Here is a 15382-nt window from a genome sequence, read left to right as displayed (position 1 = left end):
GTGAAGATCAGCATTGTAAGGAAAGTAACTCCTACCTTAGCCATTCAGAAAAGAAAAATGGAGTATCAGAGTTACAGTTGTCAGTGAAACTGCTTTGGGTTTTAACCTCTTAGAGGAAGAAAAAAGGTTAAGGAAGTCTCAATTCTTGAAGATGATGTGTTTGCCTCTCAGTCTTTCATTCATAGCCTGCTAGTGAAAATAAAGTAAATGAGATTCTTTTGTGTAACTTTGTAGTCTCTTTGTATTACCAAATAGTTGGGGTGTTGACTCCTGTGTGTTTTGCAATAGTGTGTGGTAAGCCTGGGTAAAGAGAAGTAACTGCAGTGTTAGGAGAGTCTTTTTCTTGGGGAGTGGCAGGATTTGTTTTATGGGAAAATGCCCACATTTTAACTTGTAAACTTCCGAATAAATTGTGTGAAAACAGTAAAAAAAAAAAAAAAAAAAAAAGAAAGAAAGAAAGAAAAAAGAAATGACAGAGTATTATTAGTATGTTATAGAAATGGTTTTTAAATACTATTTAAAATGGGACTGATTTCCTGACATCTTTTGCAGATAGTGCATTCTTAGCAAATAGAAATGCTACTGGCTTTTTATATCAAAAATTTTGTATTCTGCAACTTTACCCAATTTATTAGTTTAACAGTTTTTTGGTGGAATGTTTAGGGTTTTCTATATATAAAACCATGTTGTCTGCAAAGAGAGACAATTTGCCTGCTTTCATTCTGATTTAGATAACTTTTCTTTCTTTTTCTTGCTTAATTGCTCTGGCTAGAATTTCCAGATTGAGTAGAAGTGGCAAAAGTGAGCCCCCTTGTCATGTTCCTGATCTTAGAAAATAAGTTTTCAACTTTTCACCATTTTCACCATTGAGTATGATGTTAGCTGTGGGATTATGTTGATAAACAGTAAAGTTCATGTATGGCGATCCCAGCTTTATTCCTTCTATATCTAATTTTTTAAGTCATAAAAGGATGTAAGAATTTGTCATATTTTTCTGTATCTATTGATATTGTCATATGTTTTCCTGAAAAAATTAAAAATAGAACTTCTATATGATCCAGCAATTCCACTTCTGGCTACATATGCAGAGGAAATGAAACCAGTATGTCAAAGAGGTATCTGCATTCCCATGTCCATTACAGCATCATTCACAATATCCAAGATGTGGAATCAACCTAAGTGTCCATCAATGGATGAATGGACAAAGAAAATGTGGTATACATACATAATGGAATACTATTCGGCCTTTATAAAAAGAAAATCTTGTCATCTGCAACAACATGAATAGCACCAAAGGACATTATGTTAAGCACTGAAGGACATTATGTTAATGAAATAGGCCAGATATAGGAAAACAAATAGTCTACATATATGTGGAATCTAAAAAAGTCTAACTCATAGAAGTAGCAAGCAAAATGGTGGTTACCATGGGCTGAAGGGGTGAGGAGAGATTGAGAAGGTCAGAGGATATGAAATTTCAGTTAGACAAGAGGAATAAGGTCACATCTATTGCACAATATGGTGACTATAGTTAATAATAATGTATTGTATACTTGAAAATTGCTAAAACAATAGATTTTAAGTGCTATCACCTCAAAAAAGTGATGTAGATGTTAATTAGCTTGATTTAGCCATTCCACAAGGCACACATATATCAAAAGATCATGCTGTACAGCATAAATATATGCCAATTTTTTGTCATTGAAAACATATAAAAATTATTGTGGTATACCCAGGCAAGCATGATGCCTGTGGAAGAAGTAACTCAGCAGCAAATTTGGTGCATGCTACTAGACTGAATTCTTTGCCCACCTCCTCCCACAGGTGTTGACACCAGTGGACCCTGCTCTGTCTGACAAATCATATACTTCCATTATCCATACATTGCTTCTCTATAAAATGAGAGGGTTGGACTAGATGGTCTACCTCAAAGGTTCTTTTCAATGCTAAACGTTACATATCTAACATTTTCCAGATGCTGGGCCACCCTCTTGGATCTAGTAGCCAGGAGTTCAGATCAGCAAGGTGATCAGCCATTCTCCATCATGCAGCCCAGAGAAACATAACCTCAACCTTGCTAACTCTGTGTCCAGCCATTGACACCCACAGAGCCCACCCATTCAACTCCAGGCCAAAGAAAAGCATGTGGAAAGAAAGTTGATTTTTCTTAAATTACTGATTTCTACTTCCACAAGAATTAAGTAAAAATCTTTTGAAATATTGGGGAAGAAATAGGTTCTAAAGCACATGAGGAAAGATTAGTCCAAGTGGGCTTAGACTGCATTTTAGTAATGTGGTTTCTCTGCCCCAGGGAGAAGCAAAGATGTTGAAAGATGGGAAGGTCTTCAGAGTGGTGCAAGAGAATTGCTGGGATCCAGAAGTTCGTATTAGAGAAATGGACCAAAAAGGTACTGTAAGAAATGCTGCCAGTGTTAGCATCTGATGTAAAAGTAATGTCTGTGCTTAAAGTTTGTTGACAACTACATGACGGTAACTTCTAACCCTCTTTTCTCTGCCAGGACAAGCTGTTCCAGCTTCACTGTGGGAGGGACAGGGTCCTCCACCACAGTGCTTTTAGAGTTTATATTCAAAATGAGTTATACCCTGCTTTAAAATTGAATGCTATATCATGAAAAAGATAAAAGAGGCATTTTATTAGTCTAAAAAATTAGTTCAAATGTATAGTATTTACTTATTATAAAATCAATTAAAATAGTAAAAATTGGAAATCACAAAACTACGAATGAAAATTGCCTGCTTAGTAAGACTTAAGATCCAATTTCTCTCTGCAGTTTGTCTCACTGCACTCTACACGGAACGTTCCCACCGACACATCAGGGGTGGAAATAGAAGCAGTTAAACAAAGTTAATTGTGTAATCTCAGAATACACTACAATAAAATCAATCCAGAAATTTGAAAGAAGAGAATTAGGAAGTGTTACTTTCAAAGCTGAATTGCTAACAAGCTCTAAGAACATCTTGCACTTTTTACCTTAAATTTAAAAATCAAACGAGTCCTCACAATTTAAAAGAATTTCAGGCCAGGCACAGTGGCTTGTGCCTGTAATCCCAGCACTTTGGGAGGCCAAGGCGGGTGGATCACCTGAGGTCAGGAATTCAAGACCAGCCTGGCCAACATGGCAAAACCCTATTTCTACTAAAAATACAAAAATTAGCCAGGAATGTTGGCATGTGCCTGTAATCCCAGACTCTCAGGAGACCAAGGCACAAGAATCACCTGAAACACAGAGGCAGAGGTTGCAGTGAGCTGACAACGTGCCACTGCACTCCAGCCTGGGCGACAAAGTGAGACTCTGTCTCAAAGCAAACAAACAAAAAATTTAAAGTCTTTCTAAAATATGACATGATGGCCACTTTATGCTTCACCTGTAACTGCCTGGCTGACTGCGCCACCTGAGGAGAGCATGCTCCAAGAAAACGCCGGAGCCTTCCAGACATCTGTGGGCTGCGTCCCTGGGCTGTGATGGGGAACTGACCACCACTGACATCGTCAGAACTACACATGTCCATTGGTGGAACACTGCAACCAGAAAAGAAACAATTCAAACACACGAATAAAAGAGCAGTTTAGCACTACCACCTTCCTAATCAAAGACAAATTATAAGAAGTTCAAACATACACAGAGATGTCAGGAGACATTTTATTCCAAGGTCTGCAAAAAAAGAATCAACCCATCAGCCCAAAATGAGTAGGTGGTCTCCAGCATATTGGAATTTGCTGTAGATACCTTCGTCCAGGTATTGCTTTATATATTTTTTAACAATTAAAAATAGAGCCAGGTATGGTGGCTCATGCCTATAATCCCAGCATGTTAGGAGGCCAATGCAGGAGGATCACTTGAGCCCAGGAGTTCAAGATCAGTCTGGGCAACACAGTGAGATCCTGTCTCCACACAAAAATAATAATAATAATAAATTAGCCAAGGATGGTGGCATGTAGCTGTCATCCTAGCTACTCGGGAGGCTGAGGTGGGAAGATCACCTGAGCCCAGAAGTTTGAGGCTGCAGTGAGCTATGACTGCACCACTGCACTCCAGCCTGGTGGCGAAGCAAGACCCTGTCTCTAAAAAAATTCTTTGTAATTAACAGTATATTTTAGTGGCATTTAAATTGAACTTTGCAGAAGACCTGCAGCACCTCTGTAGAGTACTCCACAATATAGCATATATCACCCTGTTCTAAAAGTATATTGGGGTGAGAGGAGAGCTGGAGAAAGAACATGCTTCCCTGACCTACAGCAAAGAGCAAGGTTTTGTAGGAAATGTGGAGCTACAGCAAGGACCTTTTCTCCTTTTCAAGGAAAAAACTAGTGAGCATGAGACTTGAATGACTGGTGTCAGAAACCACTGCTTATGGCTGCAGGATAAACAAATTGCATGGGTCATCTTTGGTTTTTGTTGTGTGTTTCATTCCTTGGCTGAGAGAAATAGTCATGACCAACCCTCACTGAGTATTTACTTTGTGCCAGGCACTAATCTAAGAACCTAACGTGTATTAATTCATTTAATCCCCACAACAACCTTAGGAAGTAGGCCCTCTTGAAGACAAAAGATTCTTGGTATCCTGGATGCTGGAGTCAAACTCAGGGTCCCATTCTGGGACTCCTTCTAGGATCACTCAGAGGCTGAATTAATGGGGCAGGAAAGGTGGCTGAGAGACATGATCTGTTGTATATGACCTAAGATGGAAGACCTGAAAAAGTCTTGCTTAAATAAAATTTCACAGGAAGAAGGGTAGAAATAACTTTTCAGAAATGGGGTCAGTTAGTTTTCCTTGAATGATCTCATTTGTGTCCAACCTTTACTTATCTCCCTAGAATCTGGGGCTGGGGGCTGAGGGGGGCCTAGGGAGGGACTGAGAGAGGGACACAGGGAGGGAGAGCAGGAAGAGTTTAGGGTGGAGGCTTGCTGCCGCTTGGCCTTGGGAAAGGAAGGAGTGCCCAGGCTGTTCTTCTCACCAGCTTTGCCTTTCTTTGTGTCCAAATCTAGGAGTAACAGTGCAAGCCCTTTCCACAGTTCCTGTCATGTTTAGCTACTGGGTGAGTGTGAAACTGCAAGCCATCTCCTTGGTGTTGAAGGTTCGTGTCCAGCTCCCAAAAAGTGAACAGATGCCTCAAGTCTGGACACCAGTGCCACTGACCACCCCCAACAACTGTCCTCCCCTTTAGAGATCAGCAGGGTCCCCTCTCAGAACTGTCTAGTCTTTGCTCTAGTATGGTAGCCAGTAGCCACATGTTGCTATGTGACCTGCATTATTATTATAGTTCCACTATACAGTGGTTCTAGACCAGCCTTAATCTCCACCAGAACTTACCTGTCTGGTGACTCATTCCTGCAATGCCTTGCTGGGGAATTGACAAGCCAATGTCTTCTGAAATAAGAATGATTTTTGAGATAGGAATGATAAATCATGACACACTGTATTACCTCTCCAAGGGAAAAACACACTTCACAAGGGAATCCTGAAGTTGGATGCTCTTTCCCAAGTGAATAAATCTCAAGCACTAAAAGTTTCAGGCATGATTTCCAGCCTGTAGAGGAAAATTTTTGTAGGGAGCTGGGAGTGTGCTAAGTCCCTGCTCATCCAAGCAGATACTCTCGTGATTTAAGGAGCAATGGAAATACCACCTGTTCTAACACACTTCCCCAACCTGTGTTCATAAATCCATTATTAGCGAGTGACTCTGTCCTTACCTGTTCCTGCGAATGCATTCACTATTTAAAAGTGCCCTGAGACCTCAAGATGCCTGAATTTATCTGACTGGCTACCACTCTGACTAGAAGACTGAGACTGCAGGAGAGGATCAGATTCCTAGCAGTGAGCTGGGGGCAGTGGGGTGACAGAAGAAAGAAAACAGTGAGGAAGGGAGCTTTAGGGAAACCGACAGCAAACTTCATCTGCCTCAGCATTTTGCCAAGGACAGTCCTGAATGTCACAGCCAACAGGAAGGACAGAGAGGAGGACAGGCAGGGACAGGACAAGTCAGTGAGTCAGCCTGGCCACCCTCAATGAGACGTGACAAGGAGGCGCCTTGATGGTGGCCTGGGGCCCTTGGCTGGGCCTAACCTCCTGGGAGGTGGGGGGGCGGGGGCATTGGGGATAGCCCATGCTCATTTCATCTCTAGTGTAGGGATACCAGGCCCACTAATTGTGTCCTTCCCTTCTGATTCTGGCCTCAATTTTTCTAATGAATCAGCAATACACCTGCAGTTTTCTTTGCTTTACAAAGATTGGCTTCTGGGCCAGCCCTTTCCCAATCTGTGCCTCTCTTTTCTGATGTGGTAAAGCCACTGAAAAATGACAAATATTATAGCCTCGAGGAGGCACTGTTCAGAGCAAATGTCTAAAAGAAGTAGGGTGTGTGTGTGTGTGTGTGTGTGTGTGTGTGTGTGTGTGTGTGTGTTTGAGACAGACTCTTGCTCTGCCGCCAGGCTGGAGTGCAGTGGCGCAATCTCGGCTCACTGCAACCTCCGCCTCCTGGGTTCAAGCAATTCTTCCGCCTCAGCCTCCCAAGTAGCTGGGACCAGAGGCGTGTGCCACCAAGCCCGGCTAATTTTTGTATTTTTATTAGAGACGGGGTTTCACCATGTTGGCCAGGATGGTCTCGATCTCTTGACCTCGTGATCCGCCCACCTGGGCCTCCCAAAGTGCTGGGAGTAGGTTTTCAACAATGCAGTTTCCCCTTTTCTGTCTCCACCAGGCCAAACCTCAGGACACTTTAAACCTATGCCAGCTTTTAAACAATGACCTTGCCGCCACCGTTGCGAACTACCCCAGGAGGTTTGTGGGTCTGGGGATGTTGCCCATGCAGGCCCCTGAGCTGGCAGTCAAGGAGATGGAGCGCTGTGTGAAAGAGCTGGGCTTTCCTGGGGTCCAAATTGGCTCCCACGTCAACGAGTGGGACCTGAATGCGCGGGAGCTCTTTCCTGTCTACGCGGTGAGTAGGCGGGGCTGCTCAGCCAACGCCAGCCGTCCAGCGCCTGGGCCGGGGGCACCGTTGGGTGCTGGCGGGGAGGAGGTGAAGCACCACCTTACTGGGAGGGGAGAGCAGTGCCCGCGACTTATCAGATATAGGTAAAAGATGTGGAAATAGCCCCCACAAAGGAGTGGGCCATTCCGAAGAGGAACTGGTAGAATGGTTCCTAGGCCAGCGCTGAGTTAACACAGTGAAATCTTGTGTCCTTCCTTCCCCCTTGCCCTCCTTTCAATCTTTCACTTGAAAGCCAAAATACCCTCTTCATAGTCAGTGTGCAAAAGAATCATGTTAATGACATGTAAAAAAAAAAAAATATTTCGGCCAGGTGCAGTGGTTCCCACCTGTAATCCCAGCACTTTGGGATGCCCAGGTGGGTGGATCACTTGAAGCCGTTAGAGACTAGCCTGACTAACATAGCAAAACCTTGTCTCTACTAAAAATATAAAAAAAATTAGCCAGGCATAGTAGCATGTGCCTGTAGTCCCAGCTACTTGGGAGGCTGAGGCATGAGAATCTCTTCAACCCAGGAGATGGAGGTTGCAGTGAGCCAAGATTGTGCCACTGCACTCCAGCCTGGGTAAGAGAAGCGAGACTCCATTTCAAAAAAAAAATCTGCTTTGGAAAAAGAATACTTAACATTTGTCAAAATTATAAAATAATTTGGAAGAAATTGTGGAAAATACAGAAAAGTATAAAGATGAAAACAAACATTACCCATAATCCAGCCTCTCAAAGATAAATTGCCACTGTTATAGTACATATTCACTTTTTTTGATATGCATATATCTATATTTTAATGAAACTGAAATTCTGTTACACATGTGATTTTGTATGCTAATTAAACATTTCCAACATAAGTGAAAATTCTTTTAATGCCTGCTTTTTAAATAACTGCAGAATATTCCAATCTATGGCTATGTTTTGATTTATTTAACCAATCTGTAATTAAGATACTTTTTAAATCATATATTTTGGAAAATGTTAACATTTGGTGAAACTAGGTGGTGGGCATATGGATGCTCATTGTGTTATCATTTACACTTTCTATACTTAAAATATTTCATGGTAAAATTTATTTTCAAAAATTCAGTCCTATTCATTTCTAAAATATCCAACCTCAAGTGTCCATAGTTTCACAGTCATCTCTATCAGTCTTCTTCTTCTTCCTCCACTTTCAATTCTTTCTATAACCAAACCTTCTCATCTCAGTACTAAGATTCACGATGCATAATTCTTTACTCAATTGCATTTTTTAATGTTTTATTTCCTTCCTAGAATTATAATATTGCTTTCTATTATTTTCATTATAAATGCAAGATCTTCAATAATGACTTAACTAGATGTTTGTGGACTCACCAGGCAGTGTGATTACTGATCATTTACTCATTTAGTATTTATGGAGGTCTAACTACAGGCAAAAAATTTTCCATGTTTGTATCTATGGCGACTGCCCACCAGTCAGGGAATTGCCTGTTAAATTGCCTCCTAATGACTTGAAAGATTTAATGTTCCTCAAAATATTGAACTCCCTGAAGCTTACTGGCTGCAGTGGCTTAGCTGATGCAGTAAATGTTTTCTAGAAACTTTAATGAGCTTTAAAAGAGGATTTATTTACTTATGCATCCAAGTTGTTTCAGCACAGTGTGAGTGAGACTTCAGCTGCAAGTCATTTTAGCATTCATTGGATTTGGACTTATGAATTACTAAGGGGCTTGGAAAGCAACAGCAGCCGGTTGGGGTCTACATGGATATTTTCATTTGTGCGACTAGCTCAACCCATCAATCCTTCTAACTGGGCTGTTTTGGGGACATCCAGTCTCTGAGGGGATTCAGGAGCACATCCTGTCCCTAGGTGACTCATGATGTCCTGGGGGTGGCAGCATATTTGTTTGGTTAGCAAGGTTTGCCTGACTCTCTGCTCTCTAGCTTGCGTCAATAATGTGCTGAAACGAATTATGAGCCAAGTTGGCTTTGTCATTTCAAGGTGATCCTGGCACTCCAAAGGTCTAACTGTCCCTTCATCTCCTATACCTCCCTTTTTAGTGAGTAAACCCAATCACACATGCTTAGGTAAGTTTTCAGGTGCAAAAACAACTTCGTTACTGGTATAAGGCAGACAGAATGGTAGTGCCAACTGCCCAGCTCCACCATGTATCAGCCACAAGGCCTGAGTAAGTTAGCCTCTATCTGCCTTAGTTCTCTTCTCTGTAAAACGAGGGTAGTAAAAGTGTGCATCTTATAAAAAAATTAATCTAGTTAATAATTGTAAAACTCTCATAACAGTTGTGGCACATAGTAAGTTTGCAGTCAATGTTAGCTATAATTGCGAGAGTATAACTTCTTTTTCTATTCTCTACAAAGCCTCACATATAGAAGGAGATCAACAATATGTTAAAGTGAATTGAACAGAAATAAGCATGGGAGGAAGATTGGTATCAAAAAACTACCTACTGGGTACTATGGTTATTACCTAGGTGATAAAATAATGTGTACACCAAGCCCCTGTGACATACAATTTACCTATATAACAAACCTGCACATGTACCCTGAACATAAAAGTTAACAAAAAATAAAATAAAAAGGAAAAATTGTTAAAAAGAAAAGAACCACCAAAGGCACATAGGCTGAAGCTGTATCAAAATGAGGAGTCAAATCCCACTGAGATACCATGACCATGCACCTTTGCCAAACCCAAACCATCCCAAGAAATCAATATTTTCTTTCCAACCTACATCTACTATGAGAAACCAATTAGCTTCTCTCTCTTTAAAAGGCTTATATCTCTTCTGCTCCCCAGGACCTGTTGAATCAAAAGTCCTTTCTTCAAGTTACCCTTTTCCTGACACTTCCAGAATCCCCTGTTGTCCCAGACTTGGTTTTCCGTTTTAAAAATGCTCACGTACACAACTCACATTGCATCAGCCTGGTTAACACAAATATTTATGTATGAGAGTAGGATGAGTCACTGCAGAACCTCAATATATGTGGTGAAGAATTATTCTAAGGGAAATCTCTTTTGAATCTTGATGAGCACTAAATATTCAATGCCTGTTGAGGGGACTTCTTTTAATTAAACTTTTTGTTGAATAAAGGTCATTCCATCCAGATGGTATTTCCATTTTCAGAAGGCCCTGGATCATGCCCATGACATTCATCTCAGTACCTATCTGGCTAAGGCATGGATCTCTTCCCTCTCTGAGGTCATCTCACTCACAGCAGACTGTTCAGAGACTCTGCTGGGCTCCTGGGGTTGTGTGAATGCCTGTAGACCCCAGGGATTCCACTCAGGGCTGGGCTCTGAGTGGTCAGGTGGCTTAGGTCAGACCAGGCAGCCCCAGCCCAGCACTGAGCCTTTAGCGCCAGCCCATCAATTCCTCACTTTCCACAGACTCAGGTTTTCAAGTGGGGAAAAGGAGGGGGCACTCTCACCCTGACTCCAAGGATATAGTCATTTAAGAGCAGTCCTTCCACAATAGTAGAACAAGTTGGAGCCAGCAGGGAAATTTTCCCCTATATTTCAGGTGTGGGATTAGTCCTTGAGCATTTTGCTCTCAGCCCAAACATTTGAATTATGGATGTTTCCTGACACTTGCTTTATCAAATGATAAATTAAGTTCATCAACTTCAGTGGTGAATCTACCAACCCCTTTTGTGAATTCTAAGTGTCCCTTTTATTTTCCAAGCAGGAGCAGTTTGTCAATATCTCTTTTATATAGACCATAAAACAATTTCAAAAGCATTTTAGTTCATTTATGCAGACCAATATAGACTCAAAGAAAAGCAGTTTCCCCAAAACAGTACCTGGTATCTGCTCACTCATCAAAGTAACCCATTCTCTCTCTCTCTCTCTCTCTCTCTCTCTCTCTCTCTCTCTCTCTCTCTCTCTCTCTCTCATTGCTTCTTTGAAGGCAGCTGAAAGGCTGAAGTGTTCCTTGTTCGTGCATCCCTGGGACATGCAGATGGATGGACGAATGGCCAAATACTGGCTCCCTTGGCTCATAGGTTTGTGTCTCTGTGGGGTCTGGAACAAAGGACCAACTCTTGGGTTTGTCCAATCATCTATGGAAACCTTTTATGTCAAACAGGGAAAGTATGAATAATTAACAGGATTATGAGTAATAGCAGCTATCACTTGCTGAGCTCTAACTTGGATTACTGCTATATATTACCTCATTTAATTTTAAACATATCCAATGCCATCATAAATAAATCATATATTTAATCTATGAAGTTGACATTATAATGACCATTTCACAGATGGAGAAACTGAGGCTTGGAGTGTTTAGGTAAGTTGCCCAAGTCACACAGTTAATACATGAAAATGTAATTTACAGAGATATGTCTGACTCCAAAGCCAGTCTTGCTATACAGACTACCAAAGAGGCTTCAAAAAATGTAACCATGCCTATCTAGTAGATTTTTTGGAACATAATAATAGCATCAGCTCATACCAATGAGAACCCTGAAATTAAAAGTATATGGTCAACTTCCACCACCCAAAGATTTGAAATATTAGATCAAAGATGACCCAGGCTTACAATTTTCCTAGTATCTGCTTCTCTCTTTTGCCCTCTGGTTCCTGCACTATCCATAGTTCCACAAAAGGGTAGAGGAGAAAACTCCAATTCCTCTATTCAATCTCTCATTACCAGTTGTGATAAGAAGAGATAGAGAACAGATGTAAAATTCTGGAGCTATCGGTGAAAAATACAGCTCACCTATAAATCCAATGAAAACTTGGTCCCCAAATGAAAAGTGCTGGATTTTTTTCTTCTTCTTTTCTTTCTTTCTTTTCTTTTCTTTTCTTTTTTTTTTTTTTTTTTTTTTTTTTTCTTTGAGGCAAGGTCTCACTCTGTTTCCTAGGCTGGAGTACTGTGGCACAATCTCCGCTCACTGCAACCTCCACCTCCCAGGTTCAAGCGATTCTCCTGCCTCAGCCTTCCAAATAGCTGGGATTACAGAGGAGCAACGCCACGCCCAGCTAATTTTTGTATGTTTAGTAGAGACAGGGTTTCACCATGTTTGGCCAGTCTGGTCTCGAGTTCTAGGCCTCAGGTGATCCACCCACCTCAGCTTCCCAAAGTGATGGGATTACAGGGTGTGAGCCACAGCACCAGAACTGGATTTTCATTCTTCTTTCTCTCCTCAGCCCAATTAGTACAATTAGTAATTATGAAGTAATCAAAATGGCAACCACCATGAAGAATTAAATGGGGCAACATACTAGAAGTCAAAAAATGGAATTTTCATTCCAGCTTAGTCTCTATTTCACTGTATTTCCTGTAGTAAATCACTTTACCTCCATGGGCCCCAGTCCCTCATCCGTAAAATGAGAATGCTGATCTGGATTCCCCCAAAGGTCTCTTTCTGCTCTGGTGTTTTATATATTCCTGTGATTGTTGTTGGAAACCAAAATATTTAGTAAAGTAGCTTCCTACTCATTCCACCAAATTCTTGGGCAGTAACTAATAGAACGAGATAACCCAAGATGCCCAGATACTGTCAAGCTTCAAAGAAAAATGTCACCGTTATTCACAAAACTTTGATAAGTCCCATAAGCTTATTTATACTGCAACAGGAGAGCATCTGCATATACAGTCATTTCACCATCCATTTAAGCAGCACAAATGCACTGATTCCTTCTAGCATGCCACGCCCTGTCACTGTCACTACAGATACAGACATGAACAAAACCTCTGCCTTCATGAAGCTTATATTCTGGTTAGAGGAAGGAGATTCTAAACAAGTATATGTGTCACAAGCAAACAGGCTAATTTTGGAATTTTATTCTGGATGCAAAGGTAGTTATCAGTGGAGTGGGGGATTCTCAGCAAAGAAGGGTCATGATCCAATTCACACTGTAAATGTAACTCTGACTCCTGTATGGAGAATGGATTGTGGGGTTATGGTTCAAGTGATTACTGAAAAATAGAATCACAGAACTAGAAGAAAGTGATGCCGTCCATCTCTCTGCCTTCAGGAAGTTCTGCCCACAAACTTCTCCTAAATGGGTATAAATTCATCATGCTTCCAGAATTCCCAGGCAGGCGGTGCTAGGGGTATCTCTGCCTGTGAAGCAGTGACCAGCCCCAGGCAGAATGAGCATCCTGCGAAGCCTCACTCCACAGCCTACAGAGTCAGGCTTCCCTAGAAAGTGCAGTGCACAGCTGTAGAGCAGTCAGATTTCTGAGTCATGGTCTGAAAAGCAGTCAGTGGCAATGTAGCTTGGACTGGCTCCTCAGCAATGAAGACATTAGACATGGACCAGGTGTTATCCTAGGAGCACAAAGCACTTGAAATAATTCATTTTAATCCAGTTATTTTCAACCTTAGCTACAAGAGGCAGTAAAGATTTGGCAGGAACGATCGTGATAGTCACTATTTACTGAGCCTTTACTAAATGCCAGGTGCTGTCTGCCAAATCCTCAAAACAACCCACTGCAGGAACTCGCCATTTTACAGATGAGGAAATTGAGAGAGAGGCAACTAATATTTTTGTTGAGCACCTCCATTGTGAAGTTCTGTCCAGGAACTTGGCTGACATCATTATTAGCAAGGCTCCACAATAGTCTTGCAAAATGGGCAACACAAACGTCATCTTACAGATGAAGTGCAGGCTCAGAGCCATGAAATAACTTGCCAGAGGCCAGGAAGCAGAAACTGGAGGAGCTAGGGTTCAGCTCAGACTCGGCATACTCTACTGGTCTCATTGCATCCCAAACTGAAGTCGGGAGAATTAAGGCAAAAGACAGGTCCTCTGGCTCCTCAACTGCTCTAGCGATTAGACGACTCTCCCTGCAAGTGGCAAATAGGACATTTTATTTGGTTCTCCCTGCCAAAGTAATCCCCTATAATACAGCCAAACGATGCCAGGGTACAGGGGCCTCAAGTTTCTTTGCACTGACAATTCCCTAGCCACAACATCACTGAACTTTTTCTTGTGTGGGGTGATCATCCCTGATCTTTGCAACTATTTCTCTTCTTCCAGGAATGCCAGCAGAGACCACAATAGCCATTTGTTCCATGATCATGGGTGGAGTGTTTGAGAAGTTTCCTAAATTGAAAGTGTGCTTCGCACATGGCGGTAAGACCCTATCTTTATTAGTCAGCTCAGGCTATCATAACAAAATGCCACAGATTTGGGTGACTGTAAGACAACAGAAATTTACTTTCTCACAGACCTGGAGGCTAGAAGTTCAAGATCAAGGTGTTGGCAGGGTTGGTTTCTAGTGAGGGCTCTCTTCCTAGCTTGCAGATGGCCACCTTCCTCACATCGCCTTTGGTTTCTCCTCCTCTTCTTACAAGGACATCAGTACACCAGTCCTATTGGATTAAGGCCCCACCTTATGACCTCATGTAACCTTAACTACCCCCTTAAAGGTCCTTTCTCCGAGTATAGTCAAATTTGGCATTAGGGTTTCAGCATATGAATTTTGAAGGCATACGATTCAGTTCATCACTTCCTTCCAGCCATCATTCTAGTCATTTAGGGACCAAATTCTATTTTTGTAGGCAAGTTTAGTTTTGTTGTCACCATTTTTGTTTTACTTTTTTTGTCTGTTTTTTATTTAAATCCCTCTAGTTAGATCATGAGCTCTCCAGTCTGCAATAGTCCCTACTATTTTTTATTATTTACAAATAGGCCTATTTCATTCATTTACACTGCCTGCCTGATCCCTCTAGGTAATTGAATTTGTGACCCTTCAACAGACACAGACACATAGACACAGACACACACACACACACACACAAAATATAAAACTATACATGTTACTCTCTATGCCTTTCCTTCTCAACAGCATAGAGAAGACATCTTTCCATGTCAACAAATACAGAGCTTCATCATTTTTTATAGCTTCGAGTATGGCCTTACATTTCATGGATACACCATCATGATTTATATAGTCCCCAAATGATAATGCTGTCTCAGTATTTTGCTATTATAATCACACTATATTTGAAAACCTTAATTGCATATCTTTACACATTTATCTTCTCTCTTTAGGGTGAATTTTTCAAGTCTGAATTTCTAGATGAGTTACTGTCATTTCTTCCATCATCTCCCAGTGTTCAGAACACAATAGGTCCTTTGTAATTACTGTTAATCAGTTGGGCAACAGTAACTTCTTGCATGTAACATCAAGAGGAAAGGAATACTTTACAATCAACACTAGCCCCTCAGTCATGGGTTTTACTTGCAGGCGGTACCTTCCCCTTCACAGTGGGAAGAATCTCCCATGGATTTAGCATGCGCCCAGATCTGTGTGCCCAGGACAACCCAACGAACCCAAAGAAATACCTCGGTTCCTTTTACACAGATGCTTTGGTTCATGATCCTCTGTCCCTCAAGCTGTTAACAGATGTCATAGGAAAGGTAAGCCCAGT

The 15382-nt window shown here is 41.5% G+C and overlaps 1 protein-coding gene across 2 annotated transcripts in view; it reads left to right on the top strand.

Moving 5' to 3' along the window:
- Positions 1-15382, top strand: part of ACMSD (aminocarboxymuconate semialdehyde decarboxylase) — an 81563-nt gene that overhangs the window by 26410 nt on the left and 39771 nt on the right. The window contains exons 3-8 of one of the 2 annotated variants that reach the window (XM_002749492.5): positions 2312-2408; positions 5010-5059; positions 6722-6958; positions 10906-10999; positions 13986-14081; positions 15199-15371. In XM_002749492.5, coding sequence (XP_002749538.1) covers positions 2312-2408; positions 5010-5059; positions 6722-6958; positions 10906-10999; positions 13986-14081; positions 15199-15371 — 747 coding nt within the window. The remainder of the gene's footprint in view (positions 1-2311; positions 2409-5009; positions 5060-6721; positions 6959-10905; positions 11000-13985; positions 14082-15198; positions 15372-15382) is intronic. The other variant, XM_008998987.5, reaches the window with a different exon arrangement.

The sequence above is a fragment of the Callithrix jacchus genome, chromosome 6, assembly GCF_049354715.1.
Source record: "Callithrix jacchus isolate 240 chromosome 6, calJac240_pri, whole genome shotgun sequence".
NCBI lineage: Eukaryota > Metazoa > Chordata > Mammalia > Primates > Cebidae > Callithrix > Callithrix jacchus.
This window is presented reverse-complemented; position numbering and strand designations above follow the sequence as displayed.